This window comes from Colletotrichum lupini, chromosome 1, assembly GCF_023278565.1.
Source record: "Colletotrichum lupini chromosome 1, complete sequence".
Lineage (NCBI taxonomy): Eukaryota > Fungi > Ascomycota > Sordariomycetes > Glomerellales > Glomerellaceae > Colletotrichum > Colletotrichum lupini.
Window position 1 is genome coordinate 3,692,492 of NC_064672.1, and position 19,459 is coordinate 3,711,950.

A 19,459-nucleotide genomic window follows, 5' to 3' on the forward strand; every position below is an offset into this window, starting at 1 on the left:
TTGATGGGTAGAGTTGTATTGTGTCTCGGTACCTGCAGGAACGGTGTGGCAGATGAGGAACTCGCCAACTCGGGATGCAGGAAAGAGGAAGGAAAAGTGGAAAACGGGGGAAGGAAAGTGGAGGGAAGGAGACCGAGGAGTTGAGCAGGTGGGGACGCCATCCCGTGGCTCCGGCAGCTAAAATGTCTTGTCAGGGGGCAATTCGACGGTCCAACCACCTTAATTGGCTGCATTAAGGTTTAGCACACCCCAAGACAGCGGGAGGGTTAATTTGCGTAAGGTTAGGTAGGTATCTAATGAAGAACCTGAACCTCGGGGAAGGAAGAAAGAGACAAGCCTTCCAAATTGGCAATGACAAGTGACAAGCACATCGGGCAATTCTACTTCGCAATTTGTTTGGTGCAATGGGGGAAGGAGGGTCTTGCTGAGATCAGTTAATCTATCTCTCTACCTTATCTGGTTGACATTTCTTGGAAGGCACGGAAGGTACCTAAGGTACGGAGTACATCTCGGACTTTGTTTGGTCAATTAGGTACATTCTTCTTGTCACGATTCCTTCCTTACATCATCATCAACCTCTCGGTATTCAAATGTCACAAATTCGCTAATTCATGACACTCTCACTCACTTTGTCGAGAGGCCTCCCCTTTTCTAGGCCATGCCCAGCACAAATTGTGGCATCTGGACGGATACTCTCTGTATGCAAAAAAGGGACGTCCCATCGCCCAGGGTCCGAGCGAGTGCCGTGTTCGGAATATCGGCCGGGGGGGAGCCACTTAGCGAGATGCCAAAACACGACTCGAGACGATTCTGTCACAGCTCCCGCCTCCTCGACCGCACACTGCTCCTTCGCAGCGCTAGCGCAACTGCGTGCCGTCTCAACCAAGCTGGAGCTGTCATGGCATCCGACTTTTCCATCCATTCTCTTCCTCGAGTCCCTTCCGAGTCACTGACCATTCTTCCCGTGTACCACCACATTACAGGGCCTCACTCACTAATCACACAGTCATGTTAATAGATCACTGCGGGATTTCTGGCTGGAGTCAAGGTTACTCGCACTCGCTCGCTCACTCATTCTATCCGTTATACCTAGTCACATCCTAGTCAAGTGACTTCACCATGTTCAACGACAGTTACGAGACGAGACAAGACAGCCCACCTCCCTGTTGATGGCACACCAAGCTCCTCACCTGCACGACTGCGGCTCCGTTGGCAGCATCATCGTCGTCTCTACTATCCCTGCTTCTGTCTCCTCGTTCCCGTTCGTGCGCTGGGCACTCTTGAGCGCGCTCTCTCTCTCTCTCTCTTTAGGTCGTCTATCGTCTCTCCGTCATCCATCCGTTCGCAACGTAGACACCCCTGCTTCCTGTTCCTGTTCCTCCCAACCCTGAACCTTACTACCCCTACTACGACACTTCGTACCACCACTCACTCTCCACCCATATCGTCTTGGCTTTTTGTTCTTAATTTGCTCCAAGCTTGGGATGGCAATGCCGCCGTGGGCCTGTGCTTCATGTGCTTAATCGGACGCTGCATCCCCGAGCAACAAACCGCCCAAAGACACCTCGTCTTACACGCACCAGAACCCTGCTCTATCTCCATCCTCGTTGCCTCTCGCCCTCTCCCCTCCCCCACCCCCCCTTCTGCACACGAAGGACCCCCGGAGGCGTTGCTTGGCTGCACTTGGCTTGCATGACCGGGGTCCAAAGTGCTTGGTGCCTTTCCAACACGTCCCAAGGACGGGCTGGCGGAAGATTTTCTCGTCCTGTTTCGTCGAGGTCGATGTTGCGGCCGGGAAGGGGCTGTCCCATGTCATGCCCTGCCATGACCATACTCCGTACCACACGCAGTAGAGTATTTTCCTAGTATCCTACTCAAAGTACCTTGGCCCTTGACATGGGATAACGAACCGATAATGCGACGTGGCTCGCGCTCCTCATGCTATCCGAGTCTCGCTCGATTTAAGCTCTCCTCCTCCCCCCTCATCCTCGCCATCAGAGAGGTTTCTGTTTCTTCTCCCCCATCTCTTCTTCATCCGCCTGTCTTCACTCATTCCCTGTGTGACTTTCGTTCTCTTTTCGGTTCCGTGTTCACTCTTCTTCGTCACGAGCAGGCCCTCGCCATTAAAGCCATCCAGCTATAACTAAACCCTTTTATTCCCTTTCGACTTTCTAGCCAGGCTCTAGCAGTCTCGCCAACTACCAAATCTTCAGAGAAGAGAATTAAAAAGAGAAAAGAGGAGGCAACTATAAGTCGCATCATCCTCGACAAACGAAAAGAAAAGGTCACCCTAATCGACACCGACGACAACATCTAAACAGTCAATATGAAGTTCTCCGCAGTGTTAGCTCTCTCCGCCGCCGTCATGGCCTCCGCCAAGTCGGTCCGCAACCACTACCCCGTCCGTAGAGATGGTCACAAGAAGGGCGAAAAGGGACAGGCTCAAGCTGGACAGATCGCTGGCCTCCCCGCAGGCATGACTGGGTTCGGAGTCTCCAACAGCCAGGTCACCGAGGTTATCATCATTTGGGCAAACCCGGGTGCCGGAGCCCCTACGATCAACATCAACCCTCCCGCCGGTGGTGCAGCCGCTCCTCCCGCTGCCGCCCCTCCTGCCGCCCCCGCTGCTCCTCCCGCCGCTCCCCCGGCCGCGCCCCCGGCTGCTCAGCAGACTCACCAGGTCAGTAACACACAAGTTGGAGCTTAGCTCTGTAAGCGAAATCGTCACCACTAACACCCTCGCAGGTCATGGTTGGCGGTGCCGCTGGTCTCGTCTTCGTTCCCGATCAGATCAAGGCCAATGTCGGCGACATGGTTGTCTTCACCTTCATGAGCCAGAACCACACTGCTACCCAGTCCGCCTTCGCGACGCCCTGCGATCCCTTGGCTGGTGGCATGAACTCTGGCTTCATGGCCAACCCCAACAACTCCGTCAGCCCCCCTCCCCAGGTTGCCATGCAAGTCATGGTCTCTGAGCCTTTGTGTAAGTCCTCTTGCTCCTGTGTGTAGCCTCTCACTCTTACTAAAACGCGCTCCCAGGGTTCTACTGCGCTCAGGCCAACCACTGCGGAAAGGGCATGACCTTCTCCATCAACCCTACCGCCGCTAAGACTCAGGCCATGTTCCAGTCGATGGCCATTGCCCAGAAGGGCAAGGGTGCCGGCGGTGCCATCACCGGAGGCACTCCTCCCGCTGCTGCTCCCGCTGCCCCTGCCGCCTCTGCTCCCGCCGCCGCTCCCCCTGCCGCCAACCCCGCTGCTCCTGCCGCCCCTGCTGCCGGTGGCGAGATCCAGCAGGGCACTGGACAGATCAACGGCGCCGGTGCTTGCGTGTGCTCCGTTACCTGCTCTTCGGGATCTTTCCCCGCAGTTGGAGCACAAGGCGTCGGCTCTTTCGGCGGCATGGCAGGATCTCTCCCCATGGCCATGATGGAGGCATAAAGAGGATACTACGGTTCCAATCATCTTTACGGTGAACGTAATCCGCCTTCTTTAGTAATCCCATTTTTATTTACGCCTCTGGGAAAAGAGAACTTGTTTTTTGCCCACTCCGCTGGGAACGATACCACATATCCGGAGTTGTTGTCACGATACACACCTTTAGGGGAACCCGTCATATCACGACCTTTTTCTCTTTTTTCATTTTTTTTTCATCATGTAGATTTCTCTTTGGTGGTTGTGGAGACATAAAAAGAGCAGGTAGAAGGTACTCTTTTTCCACGTGTTCCGGCATGGGTTGAGCCCGCTCCCCTTGTGTAGGGAAGGAAAAGAGGCGATGGGGATGATGAAGGGTTTAGGGGATAATTACAGATGTATGACTGGCTCGTATTTCCTGGATGGAAAAACACCATTTTTTTGTTCGCAACCGCTTAATAAGGAATCAAATAAATGGATGATGAATGATCACAGCTTCAGTGTTCTCCGTCATTGTTCTTCGCGTGATGCTCAAAGTTGGACTATTCGAAACTACTATTATTCGGCTAGTAAGAGGAATCATAAAGACTCAGGGTGGGAGGGGAGAGGGGAGAGCCAACGCCTAAGAAAGTGCCCGGCAACTTGCAAGACAGGCTCGGGGGAATTTCTGATCCGGCTCGTGACTCGTGAGGTCAACCCGGTTTGATCGTCCGTCAGTGTGCCTGATAAGCGCCGATGAAAAACCAGAGAGAGACCTGAGAGGAAAGACCGAAAGGGTGTGTGGAAGTCGATCAGGTAGCCGTGTCTGCCGTGTGTCTATTCCCGTCATCCCGGGAATTGATGCACCTCACTATGCCATTCGTGATCCCGCACCACGTCACTGTCAACTCGAGTCGAGGTCTGGGATGCTTGATCGATCCACGGGAAGTTTTGGCCGGGGGATAGGCCCGTGTCTGTGCATCTGTCATTCGTATGCTTGTCAGGCAGGATCTTTGACTGAGGAGAGAGAGAGAGTGAGATGTCGAGAATTGTTGAGATGAATGTGTGGTGAACGGACGGTGGCGTTTGGCCCTTGGATTCGTTTGAAGTGGTTTGGATGCGAGTTCATTTACCGAGAGCCTGGTTGCTCTCGAGAGAGACCAGTCTACCAGTACTAGCAAGACTTGCCGGAGATGTGTCTGTTTGTCTCTATCTGCAGAGCGGTTTTTGTATCGTTCGAGTAGTTGACGAAACTGCGGCCCTCTCGCGGTTCGTCATACTTCGTTCTCTGCAATTGACCGAGTACTTTTTTGGTTGCAAGTCATTTGAGATTTCCATTTGTTCTGATATTTCACGCCGTCTCTCCATGCTGAACGAATGCAACCTCCATCGCTTTAACTACAGTATAAGGGGGAAAAAAAAAACACCCCCTGTTTATGAATTTCCATTTCGCCGTTCATTGATAAGTTTCTTCCTTCCCTTCTGCGCTTTGGAAAAAGGGGCTGACGTTGAGAAACTCCATACTCCTCTGCTCCTGCTCCTGTCTTCCTCTACATCTGCTGTCTCATCTCACTAGTTTGGTCTACCTTCATGTGAGAGGGAGATTCCTGAGAAGCTTGAGAACCCGAGCGTAAGACGAAGACCAGAGGTGAGACAGATGGAGTAGAAAGAGAAATTCCATTCCAATATGGCCTCTCTCCGCCGCCACCCTCTATTCTCTCACGCTGCTTCTATTTCTTTTTCGACCCTCCTGCTGCCTCTGCTGCCTTCTTGGCCTCAGCTTTGAATTACATCGTCAGCATACTATACTCCATAGAAGTGATTCGTTTCAGTCTTCGTCACTCCTGTCTTTCCCACCCTGATCTCCGTTGCCCATTACAGCCCTCACCACCGATAGTGACTGCCCGAGAGTGAGGCTTTCCATCAACCCCGGTAGGGCACCTTCGAGACCACATCGAGAAGGGGAGGAAGAAGTGAAAGTGACTCGGCCGGTCAGAACTGACACTGAGCCCCCCCCCCCCCTCCCTTTCTCCTGCGTTTACGCTATCTCGAGATCGAGAGACGGTCGTGGGAATAACGACTTGAACAGAAAAAAAGAAGTGACTCACCGTTGGCCTGCTTCTGCCGCATAATCTCAGCAGCAGACTCCTTTGCACGCTGCATCTCCGTGCCGCTCATGGAGTTTCCCTTCTTCTGTAAAATTCACATCTGTCAGCCATCTTTGCTCGTCCAAATCCTCAATGATGTTATTCGAACGATCTGCGCGTCAAGTTCCCTTTCTCGCACCTGCTGACACCGACTGCCCCGCCCCCACCACAATCAGTCCTTACGCCTCATGGGCACGCGGCCCCTTTTTCGGGGTGCCAGTACACTCAGAATCCCTCCCCTACGTCTAGCATATCCAAATGAGGAGCTAATAGTTTTCCTGCCCGTAGGCTGCCAAGGCCGCCGGGGGTGGTGAACCGAACGGGGAGAACGAGACAGGAAATCTCACCTGAGAAGCAGCCTTCTTCTGAGCAGCCTCACGGGCCTTGTCGCGCTGGTTGCCACGGGTCATTTTCGGTGTATGTACGGTAGGTGATGAATCTTCTAGTATTCGAGGTGCGAGCTCGGGAGACGGTTGCGAATAGTCGCAGACGTGGGTAGTTTCCGCAGTTGAACGTGAAATGGAGGGCTTACGATGGTTGTCAGACGAGGAAAAAGAGAGGCTGAACGACGCAAGGTTTAAAGGGAAAAATTGCGGTCAGAGGTTCGGCCTCGAACTCTTTTTTTAATTGGTTGCCAGCCAGGGCGACCGCGAGGTTTGCCGCAACGCCGCACCCAGCACAGCCCCGCCGTCAGCGCTCTGCAACCCCTCCATTCACTTCCCACTCCCGCCTGGACTCTCTCAGTGAATGGGAACTGGTGTGGGACCACCTCGACCCGGACCAAACGTTCTGGAACTTGCGCTCTTGGGGGGGGGACGGTCCGACTTTGACCAATCAGGAGCGGCTGTTTCGACTCTCGGTCACTTCACATGCTCCATCCGATCGCAGGCCTCCCTCTTCGATTGTGTCGCACATTGCGCTTCTGGGCATCAGCGTACCATTCAGGAGGGCTTTCACTCAAAGGTACGAGCCAAAATTAGTAACACCAACAACTCCTTTTTAGTGGTCAGCATGGTGACACACATCACGAAGACGTCAAGAAACACCGCAAAACTTAAAAGTCAAGATCTTTGTCTCGAATTATCTGCCTAGTTACATGCGCGCGGTCGGAGGGTGTGTCGTGGGCATTTGCTGAGAAGCATAAGAGCAAGTCGAGCCAAGAGCCTCACCAAACACGTCTTGTTCTCCGCCGGCCAGAAAAAGCAAAGGTAACGCCCAATTTTCATCCCTAGAGTTCTCTTACACACACAAGAAACCTTCTCCAATCTCCAGAAGGCCAAATCGAATCTCTCCAAAAACCCCCCCAAAATATGAGAGCCCATGAGCTCTTGATGAATATCCCCGTTTTATCGATGTTGTATTCTCCCAATTCAGATAAGCCATGAGAGGTCTGGGTGTCATACTGAGTGGTCCAGGTTGAAAGGACGAAACGATGTGCCAACTGCATGCGAGAAGAGGAAAAAGAAAAAAGAAAAGAAAAAAAAAACTGCCTCCGATGCTGTCATGTCTCAGTGTTGGCCCCTATGCAATGCGTGCGCAATCAGGTATCTCCTGTATAATCTTGTCGGACCGTTTCGTGGGTTGTAGAAACGCTCGAGTGGAGGTTCGCAAGGCTAAGGTGGCCCGTAGTACACCGAAATGCCATCGTTCGTAAGGGAAGAAACTCAAGTCTTCCCGAAATCGTTGCGCGTCTCATGATCAGCTTCGTGACTGGCGTATCGTCAAAGGAATAATGCCAATGTTGTTGTCGTGAGTCCGATCCAATCATGATGCCAAGGGTCACTAGTTGACCCTGGCGAACGAGCGTCGAGAATGAAAAAAAAAAGTGACGGAAATGAGAAATCGCGGTGAAAAAATAAAAGAAACTGAAAGCAAGGAAAGCGTTCGTCTATGTCGATGTTGGCATCGAATCAAGTACAAGCCTTATTGAAGGCTCCGCCCGATCTGGTGACGGCTGCCGAGAAGCAGAATGCGATTCTTATGTCTGCGCTGCAAATGCCGAAGGGTGGACACTGATGCGCTGCCCGAATCCATAGTGTACACACAAAGCAGGCCTTGCAACCGGGTGCAAGGACCGCCGTGCTCGACGGATGAAGAGGTTTGGTGGATTGCGCTGTTGTATGTTGGTTGGAGGATGATTTGTGGTGTTTGCACAGACAGGGAAAAGGAAAAAGATCGTCAAGTCGTTGCTGCGTAGCCGCCGTGCTGTGTCGAAAGAAAACCGTTACGCGGAAAGCATCATGCCACCATTATGTTCGTTGTCGAATACCCGGGCAACATTTCGTACCATTGGAATCGAATCTCAACGGGCTGAAATGGTCGACAACGCGTCGAATACAATTACAGCCACTGAGACTCGCCTGCAGCGGCGTCAGCGGCGGCGCCACCGTTGGTGCGCTGCTGGCCATTGTAGCCAAACTGCTGAACGCGCTGGTTCTGGGGAGCGGGGGGCGGAACAGTGACGTTGTTGGTCGTGGGGTAGTTGGCTTGGTTGCCACGAGGAGCCATACTACCGCCATTGAGACCACCATTCAGACCATTGCCAAAGGCACCGCCAGGGGCGATGATGGAGGTGTTGTTAGACATGGCGCGGTTGTGGCCCGGACGCAGAGGAATCTGGCCTTGAGTGGGATCCGCGGGAGTAACCTGACCGCTCGAGGTAGCACTGCCACGTCCCTCAAAGGCCTGGATCTTGGCCTGAATGCGACGACCATAGGGAGTGGACCGAATGGAAGGCAGGATGGGGCGGATGGCATCCACCAAGCGATACTTGCTGGCAGGAGGAGCATACTCGAGGGCGGTCTGGATGACGTAGTTGGCATATGAGTCGCGGAGCAGTCTCTCGATCTCGCCGGGGTTCAGGAGCTCGTCGACGATCATCTCGCGGGAAGGCTCCTGGGAGCAACGAAGGCACTTCTCGATGACGTTGGAGCTGAACTTGTGGCGGGAGAGCTGGCCGATGCGGTTCTGGAACATACGCACAATCGGCTCAGTGAAGGAGGGCTCGTTCAGGTCGATGATGTACTGGACAACGTAGTTGCCGAAGGGATCCTGCACAAGAATTGGGGCATGCTCGGTGATCTTGGCAATCAGCCAGACCTTCTGCTCCCCAGACGCGTGGTCAATGCAGCGCTGGAGAACGCAGCAACCGTGACGGTGAGTGCCAACATCAACGCAGTTGGTGCCGACGGCGTCGAAGATGAACTGCGCATCCTGAGCGCTGAGCTTGTTGAGACACTTCTGGATGACATGGTTGCCGTTGAGGTCCTGGATGAGCTCAACGACCTGAAAGCGAAGGGCGTTGATGATCATCTCAATCTGGGTCGGAGTAGTAACAAACTCAATCATCTTCTGAAGAGCACGGGTACCGTGCTGGTTGAGGGCGATGCGAACCATGTCGACGGCGGCGTTCTGGATGAGCACAGTGCGCTCATCGTCGTTACAGTACTCCAGCAGCTTCTGGCAAAGATAGTTGCCAAAAGGATCAGTCATGAGTTCAATGGCGTGCTGGTTGGTCTCCAGCCAGATCATGTGGACCTGCTCCGGGTTGCGCTCCTCGAGCTTCTTTTGCAGATAGCGGCAGCCGTGCTGGTCCTTGCAAAGGTCATAGATCTGGCCGCCAACATTCTCAAGAGCGAGACCGTTGTAGCGCGACATGGCTAGGCAGATATCAGTAATGTGTACATATTATGAGACTGATCATGTAGCTTACCTTCATTGTCCATCTGGCGGCGATGTTGAATGACACGAGCCTGGCTATCACGGGGCTGAGGCTGAGGGTTGTACAGAGCGCCATAGCCAGCGTAGTTCTGAGCAGGGTACATGTTGTTGTTGCCATTGAGGTTCATGTTCTGCATGCTCATGGCCAAGAGAGGGACGCCGTAGGGGCCAGGGCCAGATGCGGGGGGAGGACCGCCGTTGTTGTTGGGCGAGACGTAGCCGCTCGGGTAGAATCCACCGTAGGCGTTGTTCGGGCCAGCAGTGGCGGTACCGTTGGGAGTCTGGTTGCCCTGAGAGGTGTGAGGGAAGCCTTGACCCGGAGCATTAGGACCGAAAGGAGCGGCATTGGCCTGAAGAGCCGACTGGATGGAAGGATAAGAACCAGCCTGCTCGCGAGGGCCGCCCATGTTGTTGTCGTTGGACAGCTCGCGGCTATGGCGGCCGGGGACAGCGCCAGCGGGAATGCGACCGATGCTGGCATTGTGGTTGTGGAAATGCTGCTGGGCGTGGTTGTTGGTGACAGGGCCGCCGTTGGTAGTGCTCTTGACGGTAGGCACATCGTTGGCAGAGAAGGAGCTCTGCAACTTGGGAGGAGTAGCCATGATGTGGTTACCGGGGTGGTTGCCGGGAGGAGAGACGATGGAAGCCTGGTTGTCGGAGGGAGCGTCCGGGAAGAACTTCAAGTCGAGCGAGTGGCGGACTGAGGAACGCTTGCCGATTTCTCCAGAAGATGAAGCTCCGTTAAGCGAAGACGTGTTGATAGCAGACAAGCTCTGTTGGGTTCGGTGACGGTTAATATTGCCCCAACCATGGGAGGACGGCGCGTCAGGAGCGGGCGAGGGAGACAGGGCAAGGTCAAGGGCAGCGGATGATGCAGAGAGCTATACGACGCAAACAATTGTCAACAGTTGATCGGAGGCTGACAAGTTCGAAGGTTTGTGTCGACAGTATTTTCCCTGCAAAACTCTGACCTTGGCGGGAGGAAGGAGCAAGCGGTAAACGGACAGAAAAGGAAGGGGGACGGATATGGGGGTATTCTGCTCCTCCTCTTTGTTTTTCACTCGCATCCACGGGTGGAATCAGGAAAGAAGACAAAAAAGAAGAGGGCAAAAAAAGGGCGGAGTGTAAATTTTGACCAAGGTGTGCGGGGTGAATCTGACGGACAGGAGGTGAAGTTGAAGCAAGCTGCAGCTGCAGTAGGTGCGGTTGCTTGCGGCTCGCACCTTCCCGGCCGCGAGGTTCGGAACGTGGCACTTCACCACTCATGGGCAAAATAAACATGTGGGCCTTTTTCTTCTTGCTGAGCAGGCAGAAGAACCATAGGCACCAGCTTGCTCGTGCATTGAATAGGGTAATAGGGCAATAGGGTAAAATAGGTCATGAGAAAGTGAATAGAGAGAGAAAGAGAGAGATGGTATGAATGTGAAGAAACAAAATGCGCAGACATACCATTTGATCGTTCTGGCGAACCAGAGTAGGGAAGTTGTCGTCGCCGTTGGCCTGGCCGTACTTGTTCTCGCCAGAAGCGTCCTCCTCGCCAAAGAGGAAGCGAGCAGTGCCAGTCTGGTCGAGGTCGGCGCCGTAGAGACCAGTGCGAGAGCGCGTGACCGGCATCGAGTAGCGGTTGTAGCTATCGTTGGGAATTCCAGTGTCAGCCATTGCTCAAATTGGTAGAGGTTTGCTTGCTGTGCGGTAAGTATGTTCCTCTTCTTGGGCAAGTCTTGGGTTGTCGGTTGTTCTGCTTCGAGAAGAAACGAAACGAAGGAAAATGGAAGAAAACGGGAAGGCCTTCCAAGATTCCTCGGCGGTCGATTTGAACGGAGCTTTCGAAAACCAGCACGAGCGTTCTTTTGTCAGAAGCGTTCGAGAGGCAGGTGCGATTTGTGAAATTGGAACAAAGGATTTGAACGTCGTTAAGGCGTGGTGTAAAGACGCAAGACCAGGTGCGCAATGTTTTATGGTGTAACTTGAAAGGATAAGTTATTGTTGTTTGGTCGATAGATGTGTGAGACTGTGAGGGTGTGGTGCGTAAAGTGTGTGGTGGTGTGGGTGTGGAATGGTCGAAGATGAGGCCGCTGGCTGCTCGAGATCGCTGTTTTATCGACGAGTGGGGTGAGGATTTAGAAGATCCAGAGGGATGGGATCGAGGGAAGGAGCTCTCGCCCATCTCAAGGAAAGAACTCTTCCCATCCAAGGCAAGAGCGGCCCTTGAAAACCAACTTAAGGGGCCCCATTGCCGTCGTTCGTTTCTTTCCAACAGTACCAGACCTTGCCAAACGTCGACAAAACAGCTTTACCGGCATTCGCTACCTTATGTTGTGATACTCATCCAGAGACTTGTCCAAGAAGCAAACATACTGGTCACACTATACGGATTACTGCACTTACGCGTTGGAAGATCGATGACTAGTCGGATCTTGGCGAACTGCCTCCTCCTTTTCGTCCTCGTCGCTGTTTCTGCGAGATCCCGGCACGGATCGGGATGGCAAATGGTCGTCAAAGGTGAAGCGGGACTGCATCACCGTGGAGTGCGGCGAAGTGAGCTGCGAGCCCGAGCGGCCGGGACGGTTGAAGAGACCGGGAGGCGAGGTCAAGCTCGAAGTCGAGTAGCGGTTGGGGCGCGAGAACATCGTGGGGAAGCCGGACGATTCATGGTATTCGGGCGGCGTCGTAGGCTCCGATTGGTGACCCTGGCGGAGGTCGTCTTGCATCTTTGCAAGCTCCATCTCCTCGCGACGCTGGGCCTGCTCCAGCTTCTGCATCTCCATCTCGAAGCGACGTCTCTGCTCGCGCAGTCTCTCATATTCGATCTTCTTCTTCTCAATCTAGACCACGCAGTTAATAACCTTTCTCCTTTACTGTGTGTATCAACCTTGCAGTGTCTGCTTGTGGTGATGGTCCTGCCGCTAACGAGATTCTACAGCGAAATGGCGGAAGCCCACATACCAATTGAACTTTGTGGAAAGTCTGGACAAGACAATGTCAGTCGCATTCTTACGGAGCACAGCGCACGATGGCGAATGAAGAATTGCGCGTGGAACGCAACGGGATAGCATTCCACTCGTGGATAAGAGACGTACGTTGTTATAATCAGGGCCACCAAGGTCAGGGCCGCGCTGACCGGTGATTGAAGACAATGTTGGTACACGCCCCGAATCCGTGGTGAAGCGGCGAGGCAGGGCACCTCGCCCATCGTGGGCCTGAACAGGCTGCGGGAGGCGGACGTTCCGCGGAGGTGAGACAAGTGTGTTCATCGTGGACTCGTTACGGGGCGACTGTTGAGATCGGAAGCGCAGCTCGTCCATGATTCGGCTTATTCCAACAATTCGTACACGGCGCAAAGAGGCCTAGTGGCTGCGGTTTCTATATACTGCTGGCATCAAGCAAGGCCGGCGGTCAGCAAAATGAACATGTAGAGGGTTTTGTTGCGGCGAAAAGGCAGCGGCGGCAGCATCAAAGAATGTGGTAGATGAGGTTGCGTGTGACGCCCATGGCGGCAAGAAACAACAGAACAGAGCGAGAGTTTCGTGATTCTGGAAACAAGGGAAATTGGAGGCGGGGTGCGGAACTGGCGAAGTTTGGTGGTGCTGGTCCGGGGGTTCCCTCTTGGTCCTGGTCTTGGTCCTGGCCTTCTCCAAATGCGGGCGGCGGTCGGTGAAGCGCTGAAGAGACAAGGAGAATGATGGCAGTGGACGCATGGCAGCAGCTGAAGCTGGGCAGCCTGAGTGAGACTCGAATGTCTCGCCTTGCAACTCCTGTCTCTTCTTGGGCCTCTGGATCGCGGTCCGAAACCGTCACTGCCGTTGTCGTTGCCTCTCCAGCTTCTGCCGAGCATCCCTACCTCTTGTTCCCCTTTCCGTTCGGGCCTGGCATCCAGCTTTGCGATGTTGTGCTTTGGGATGTCGAGAAGCCTCTGGGAGCGCATTACCATGTCCGACTGAGTTGACTCGCTGATTTGGTGGCATAACTGTACAAAGGGCAGCCGCAAGTGTTGTTTCCTCTCTGGTTCTCTCTCTCCTCGTGTTTGCGTTGTGTGTAATGTGTTTCTTGCCGCCACGGCGCAGTTGCTCCCACAATCGACGAGCTCTACCACACATAGATGCGGGTGTGATACGGCGACCAGCCAAGCACAAAGAGAACAAAAGAACTGGAACGTACCTGGTTTTTTTTTCTCCCGTGGTATTCTTCCCCGGTGCAGTACAGAGTATACACTCAGATAAAATTCACACGCCGCGCCCTGGAGAGCCAGGAGCGACAAGTTGAAGAGGGTTTTGGAATACACGGACACACGAGATGGTGTACAGAAAGAGAACTGGGTAGGAAACCGACGACCAACGTGGGGAGAAACGAAAAGAGCAGGCTCGGAGCATAAGAAGGTAATGTAGCGATTTTCAGGTGTGGGAGACAAGCACGGTTGAGAGGGCGTGGCAGGCCAGCCGGCGGCCCAAGATACCCCTGCGCCAACGACGGGGGTGCCCAGTTTGACGGGGGCCACATCGAGAGAGGAACCACAGACAGGAACCACCACATCTCACTCGCTAACCAGGTGCCAGGCCAGGGCGGCTTTGCAAGTCGGAGGGGTGGTTTGCTTTGGTACCGAAAGAACCCCTGCTCAGTCCGCGAAGGATATCCGTAGGGACTGTGATGCGAAGGACTTCCTCCGTACCGTAGGTAATTACTGACTATCCGTAACTACCATACGGACACTCTCAAGTGACGAGAAAGCCCCTCGTTCCTCTCTCTCCCGCTCAGAGACTGGCTGGAGGCCAAGGGGAGACAAAGTACCCTGCGCCGTATTGCGTTACCACACCTTGCCCTGTCCTTGTCAAGGTAGCGTCCAGTCCTTCGCGCGCCGTACCTGGCCAGGTCGGGAGGAGAGTTGCGGGTACTCAGAGCAGGTACAAAGTCTGGACAGCGTCAAGCTTGCACTGTACATAGAGTAGGTAGGCAGCTAGGGTAGCCGCGGTGCGTGTGCATGTGGTTGATGCTCGACGGGTGTGCTGGCGTGTGTGTGGGTGTGGGTGGTGGATGGTGGTGGTGGTGGTGGTGGTGGTGGCTCTTGAATCTGACGCAGCGCAGCTTGGGCTTTCGCAATTCCTCTTCCCATAAAGTTCCCAAAAGGGCAAAACAGCCAGTGGGAGGCGAGGGGCGGTCTTGCGAACCCTGTTCAAAACCCTCCCGCGCCCAGGAGCAGCGGCAAGACTGGAGGGCAAGCCCGCAGATGTGGTTGCACTCTATATTCGCGGGATACCTCTTAGGTACTAAAACAACTCCAGTCTGGTTGTGTCAGCCATTGGCGTTCTATGACTCTCAAGAGGTTACCATCAAGTCAGTATTGGCAGCGGTGGTACAACGATAGAACGTGTGGACATTGCCGTTGAATCGGTAGTGGTCGATGGCTGCAATATACCGACTCGTCTGTCGATATCTCTTGACTTGTTCGGCCGTGTCTGGCTTCATTCTCTCTCCTCCTGTCCTTTTCTCTCGTGACATGCACGGAGCGAGCATTCCAGGCCCATTGCCCAATTGCACGCCCTTCCGCCCCCCTCACTGTGTGTCTCTCTGTCTCTTTACCCCCTCGTCTTTTCCCCTCCTCTCCTGCTGAGGGGCTGGTGCACTAACAGCAATAGAAACCGCCGAGTCTAGCAGGTCGGAGGTCGTCCGTACTAGTCCCAGTTGACCATCTTGTTCCGCTTTCCTGTCAGGGGCTGTCTCTTGCGAGCGTAGCACGGTGCGGATGGCCCACCACCCAAGCTTGTCAAGGTTGTGCGAGCGTTGACGACAGAAATGGCTGTTGCCAGTGCATCGGAAACTCTATCTCGGTCTGACAGGAGGCCCGAGATCCCCTATTACCCAGTTTGCAGAGACTGCCAGGTCTGTGGCGGCAAGTTCTCACGCTGAGTTGATGCCCCATCTTGGGTTTGACTGTCACCGCCTTGTATCATTTCTGTGCTTGACTTTTGTCGAATTGCCAATCTGCCAAGTAGGGCTTGGGGCTTTGGGAAACACCTTGTACATGATTTGCTCTCGCTCTTGCTGCGAAGCAAGCTCCGAACCAAGGACCTGCATGCTTCGTTGAGCGGTGAAGCGGCAGCCTGTGCTGTGGGCTGTCAAATATGTAGCTTTGTTTCTGTCTGCGAGCCTAGCATACCGTCTGTGCCGCGCACTATCTGCGTTGCATCGCTCTTCGGGACTTGGATAGCCCTGTGTGACACCGACGTGCTTTCCCCGGATCGAACGAGTGCGGCCAAAAGATCTAGATATTCATGCCAGCTGTCACAACGTTGCGCTGTCCGCGAGCTTCATTGACAGCACACGTTGCTGCTCGCAACAGGTTCTGGGAATGAGGAGTTGCGTCGAGGTAAAAAAGGACTGATCGCACGTCTGTGCCATGGCCGTCGAAGATCGACTGAACCGAGTGGACAGACAAGGGCTGTTCGCCAACGAACAAGATAGGATGTGCACATGGGGTACGTAGAGAGCATCGGCTCTTATTTAGCCATCCAAGGTATTCGAGGCCTGCCGTTTTGTGCCTGGTCCAAACGTCAAATCGCTCGTCAAAGGGAGGCTCCGTTGGCCGTTGACACCCAAGAGTCTACATACGTCGTCAGAAGTGCAGAGGCTTATTCCGGTCAGTATCAGAAACCCTCTCTAGGTTCCGAAGGATCAAATGAGCCGGCTCCAGTGTAAGGTTTCTATCCAAACTCATGAGTTTGTTGCGGTGAGATTTATCCTGAGACAAGTGCTGGTCTTCGCCCTTATTGGTCCATCCTGCGGCGTTGGTTTTTCTTGTAAATTGATGATATTCGTGGCGATTTTCAACGTGTGAATGCGAATATAGAGCACCAGTTGACGAATGGACCGCAACCCTTGGTCGGTCAACCGCTGAACGGGGCTCCCGAAGATTACTCGATTCTGAGTATCAGGTCCATCCCTACCCTTCTTTTCTGCCGCTCCGAAGAGCTCCACAACATTTTTCTTCTTTTTTTTTCTTCGTAAGCCGCTGGCGGGGAGACAGGGTCTTCCCGAACTGAGGGTCTCTGGCTAAAACTGGCCTGGCTAGGCGGCGCGCGAAACCGTGGCTTGTCAGTCTGTATTCACACAGCAAGACTAAGAAAACCTCCATGTGGGGAGAAGACTATGCATTCTCAACGCTCGAGATTCCGAACACACAAGGGAGTGAATGCTTTGCAGCTTCATACAGGATGCATGTCGATTCGCCTAAAAAGAGCCAACATGTGCGTGCCTTTTAGGGCTGCGGCTTGGGTATGGTTGTCGAGGCCATCTGTCCCTGCAGGGAGACGAACGAGGAGAAGGGCCAGGTGTACGAAGTACGGAGGACTTGGAGCTTCCAGCCTCATTCTCAGCACGCTTTGGACGAGAACACACAATTCAGAAACATGCGTGATGTGCCCCGCGATTCGGGCACGGCGACGCAGCACCCAAGTGGCAGGCCTTGTCATATTGGCGCCGCATCTTGGACCGTTGCTGGTGCCAGGTGGGCTGGCGAGGGTCTCGAAGTGACTTGCATCTTCCCACCTTCCAGCCGCCGGGTGGTTTGCGAAGATCCATGGTCGGGGTAGAGGCTCCAGTGCTTCGTCATAATGCGGCTAGATGGTTTCCTCAGAGGCATGGAATGGCCCGTCCTGGCTTGAAAATCGCGAAAATAGCAGTCAGGAAAACTGAATTGTTGGGCGGCAAGCATGGGCTGTCGCAAGCTTCTAGCGGCTCGGTTCTACACCGACTTTTAAGGCCCGCATTGAGTGGACTATCTGCGAGTCTGCGACAAAGTAGGCGTGGGCAGCGGCATTGGCGTGGAGAGTAACAAAAAAACTCCAGGCTCAGGGCCATAGTGACTTGTCAGAAGGTGCCTTGAAGGAGGCTTCGACAGGTATCGGCTTTGTACCCTGGCGGCGGGGGAGGCTTGAGGATGGCAGAAAACTTTCTGACTCTGACTGTCGTCCCATGTCACTTGCAGGATGCTTGTTGACGGATCCTGGTTGAAAGACGACGGGCTAGAATTCTGAATGGTCTTCCATATGCCATATTCTGCGCTAACCCGAGGAAAGTCGGTTCGACGATCAACTAGTTCGGATATTCCCTCGCCACCCCTTTTTTCGATTGCCATTCTGGCACTGGGTCCATGTGGTCGAGGAAAGGTCCCATCAGGCAAAGGCGGCAAAGCCCTTGGCTCTGGCTCCTCTGTGTTGCGAAACCCCAGTAGGAGGAGGGGTTGTCCGATAACAGAGTGGTTGGACCCTAGATCGGCCGCAATCTTCGGGGCCGCAGGTCGTGACTCGCGGGGTTGACCTGTTGCATCATAGGTGACAAACTTCGCCCAGATTCGACGTCTTTGTGTGTTTCCAGGTCAACAGTAACGGTGGCAGAGCCTAGACTACGCCGCGGAGAACGGTTTCAGGAGACTGTAAGAAGCGGCAAACGAAGCACTGATAGCTTTTTGATTCTCTCTCGATCGACTATTGTGCCCTTGGAAGTAGCGTTCATTGTAGCTCTAAAGCTGGAGGGACGTGTGCTAGGTGTAGGTATCCGTTTCATTGTATCGCGGGGCAGCTTCACCACCTAACCGATCGGGGTTCGATATCTGGAGTCGAGGAGGGGCAGTTGCAGTTGATGGGATGCGACTTGGCTTGCCACAGTAGGTACGAAGTGCAGTATACCCTCTGCCAACGCAACATGCAGACGCCGCCGTCGCCGCCGCATCACCAGCTGCGGGTCGTGCAAAGAGATACCCTGCGGGGAGCATTCTGATCCCATGCAGGTGTGACGACAGAACAAGACCGTACAATGATTATGGATAGGAGCAGCGAAATGATTTGCTGTCCGAGGCCCTAGAAGCAACCCTGGTGTCGTGAACTGCTTCTCATTTTGGATAACATCAGAATACCACGGCTGTTGCAGAGCAAGATATCGAAATAATGCAGTTCCAGCATATTTCTGAGATTGGATGTGTAAGGGCTACGTAGTCGGTCGTGTCCGGAGGGCCCATACTCCCGTAGACCCAGGCTGTTGAAATAGAGGCTTTTGTCTGTTACGAAGAGGGGTAAAGTATGAAGTAGAGAGAAAAGATGGCCGAGGGCGGGGCTGCAGCAGACGACAAGGCACCCGCAGGCCCTGTCTGCTTTCTCTCCTCCCTTGCTCAGGCGTGGCTTCCCAAGTTCCCACAGCCTAAAGTGGTGACCTGGAACGGCGACAACCCCCACTCGTCAACCACTTGAGGAAAGTGTCCGGAGTCCCTGGTCAACTTGGCTTTGGACTTTGGAGGCAGTCGCGGCTGGGTGTCTCCAGCCAAGCGCGGTGCTGCTTCATTGGGATGCCAAAACTGAAGCGCTGACTGAGTTGCTCACATTCTGTTATCCACTTTCTTTGACCATGGCACAAGCATTGGAAACCTAAGTATCCGTACGGGTCGTTGAGTGAGGTACGGATACGCAGTATGCGTGTAAATGGTCCCTGACATTGACGGTGCTGCACAACGTACGAGGCGGGCCCAAAGCCCTGGGTTTGGTCACCCGTCAACGCAGAGCCTAGCAGAGATCGAACCCACAGATGGAATGACTACGACCTGATTAGCCGTTGGTTCAATAAGGTGCTTCAAAGTCATCGTGCCACTTGGCATTCCACCTTATGAGGATGTGTGTCCGTAAGCTTTGCAAACTAATCACCTTTCACCATGCCATGTGGGTGCCTGAACCCAAGATGCACCATCAATCACCTTAGTCAAGAAACTAGGTCCATCGGCAGGTTGGGATGAACTGTGTGGTCTGTCTCTTAACCTTAAGGCACTCCAAGGTAAGTCAGTAAGCAATAAAGTAAGGCAGGGCAAGGTGGACAACGCATGGCAGAGCATTTTTGCTGTGAGGCAGGCTGACACATCTCGGCGTGGCTCACCGAGGTCAACCAAGGTGTGCCCCGCGCAGCCCGGTCAGGTCGTCGCCGTCCCAAGTTCACCATGCTTACTAAGATTCTGAATTACATACCTTACCACTACCAGTGACACTCGGGCGCGCAAAGGTGGGGCTGCTGCCAGCACCCGGCACCGCGGGGCCAAACTTTTCTGTTGCCCACCACTTGCCTCAAACTCGCGATGTGACTCGACCGCCTGCATCTCAAAAATCTGCGGTAGACCCTCCCTCCGCGTTGCCGCAAATACCAAACGACACATAATGGTCACAGGCGGAA

At 54.0% G+C, this 19,459-nt stretch overlaps 7 protein-coding genes across 7 annotated transcripts; 4 read left to right on the forward strand and 3 right to left on the reverse strand.

Annotated features, from left to right (window-relative positions):
* Window positions 1-2,326: 2,326 nt before the first annotated feature.
* On the forward strand, window positions 2,327-3,440 carry CLUP02_01059 (uncharacterized protein; the record flags this gene model as incomplete). The annotated part of the gene is made up of 3 exons (XM_049280102.1): window positions 2,327-2,680; window positions 2,746-2,983; window positions 3,040-3,440. The coding sequence occupies 3 exons, from the start codon at window positions 2,327-2,329 to the stop codon at window positions 3,438-3,440; spliced, it is 993 nt and encodes a 330-aa protein (XP_049136059.1).
* Window positions 3,441-3,992: 552 nt separating this feature from the next.
* On the reverse strand, window positions 3,993-5,949 carry CLUP02_01061 (uncharacterized protein; the record flags this gene model as incomplete). The annotated part of the gene is made up of 10 exons (XM_049280103.1): window positions 3,993-4,229; window positions 4,287-4,409; window positions 4,471-4,484; window positions 4,526-4,575; window positions 4,642-4,697; window positions 4,900-4,942; window positions 5,116-5,167; window positions 5,235-5,375; window positions 5,501-5,585; window positions 5,887-5,949. 10 exons carry the CDS (start codon window positions 5,947-5,949, stop codon window positions 3,993-3,995), a joined length of 864 nt encoding a protein of 287 aa, XP_049136060.1.
* A 109-nt stretch (window positions 5,950-6,058) lies between these two features.
* CLUP02_01062 (uncharacterized protein) lies at window positions 6,059-7,272 on the forward strand (the record flags this gene model as incomplete). The annotated part of the gene is made up of 8 exons (XM_049280104.1): window positions 6,059-6,134; window positions 6,217-6,502; window positions 6,572-6,652; window positions 6,685-6,747; window positions 6,792-6,896; window positions 6,955-6,973; window positions 7,052-7,115; window positions 7,169-7,272. 8 exons carry the CDS (start codon window positions 6,059-6,061, stop codon window positions 7,270-7,272), a joined length of 798 nt encoding a protein of 265 aa, XP_049136061.1.
* A 607-nt stretch (window positions 7,273-7,879) lies between these two features.
* On the reverse strand, window positions 7,880-10,873 carry CLUP02_01063 (uncharacterized protein; the record flags this gene model as incomplete). Its single annotated transcript, XM_049280105.1, has 3 exons — window positions 7,880-9,198; window positions 9,252-10,140; window positions 10,709-10,873. The coding sequence occupies 3 exons, from the start codon at window positions 10,871-10,873 to the stop codon at window positions 7,880-7,882; spliced, it is 2,373 nt and encodes a 790-aa protein (XP_049136062.1).
* Window positions 10,874-11,643: 770 nt separating this feature from the next.
* CLUP02_01064 (pumilio domain-containing protein) lies at window positions 11,644-13,190 on the reverse strand (the record flags this gene model as incomplete). The annotated part of the gene is made up of 4 exons (XM_049280106.1): window positions 11,644-12,084; window positions 12,340-12,606; window positions 12,829-13,032; window positions 13,101-13,190. The coding sequence occupies 4 exons, from the start codon at window positions 13,188-13,190 to the stop codon at window positions 11,644-11,646; spliced, it is 1,002 nt and encodes a 333-aa protein (XP_049136063.1).
* A 3,337-nt stretch (window positions 13,191-16,527) lies between these two features.
* On the forward strand, window positions 16,528-16,842 carry CLUP02_01065 (uncharacterized protein; the record flags this gene model as incomplete). Its single annotated transcript, XM_049280107.1, has 1 exon — window positions 16,528-16,842. One exon carries the CDS (start codon window positions 16,528-16,530, stop codon window positions 16,840-16,842), a length of 315 nt encoding a protein of 104 aa, XP_049136064.1.
* Window positions 16,843-18,950: 2,108 nt separating this feature from the next.
* Window positions 18,951-19,444, forward strand: CLUP02_01066 (uncharacterized protein; the record flags this gene model as incomplete). Its single annotated transcript, XM_049280108.1, has 3 exons — window positions 18,951-18,957; window positions 18,998-19,222; window positions 19,272-19,444. The coding sequence occupies 3 exons, from the start codon at window positions 18,951-18,953 to the stop codon at window positions 19,442-19,444; spliced, it is 405 nt and encodes a 134-aa protein (XP_049136065.1).
* Between the last annotated feature and the right edge of the window lie 15 nt (window positions 19,445-19,459).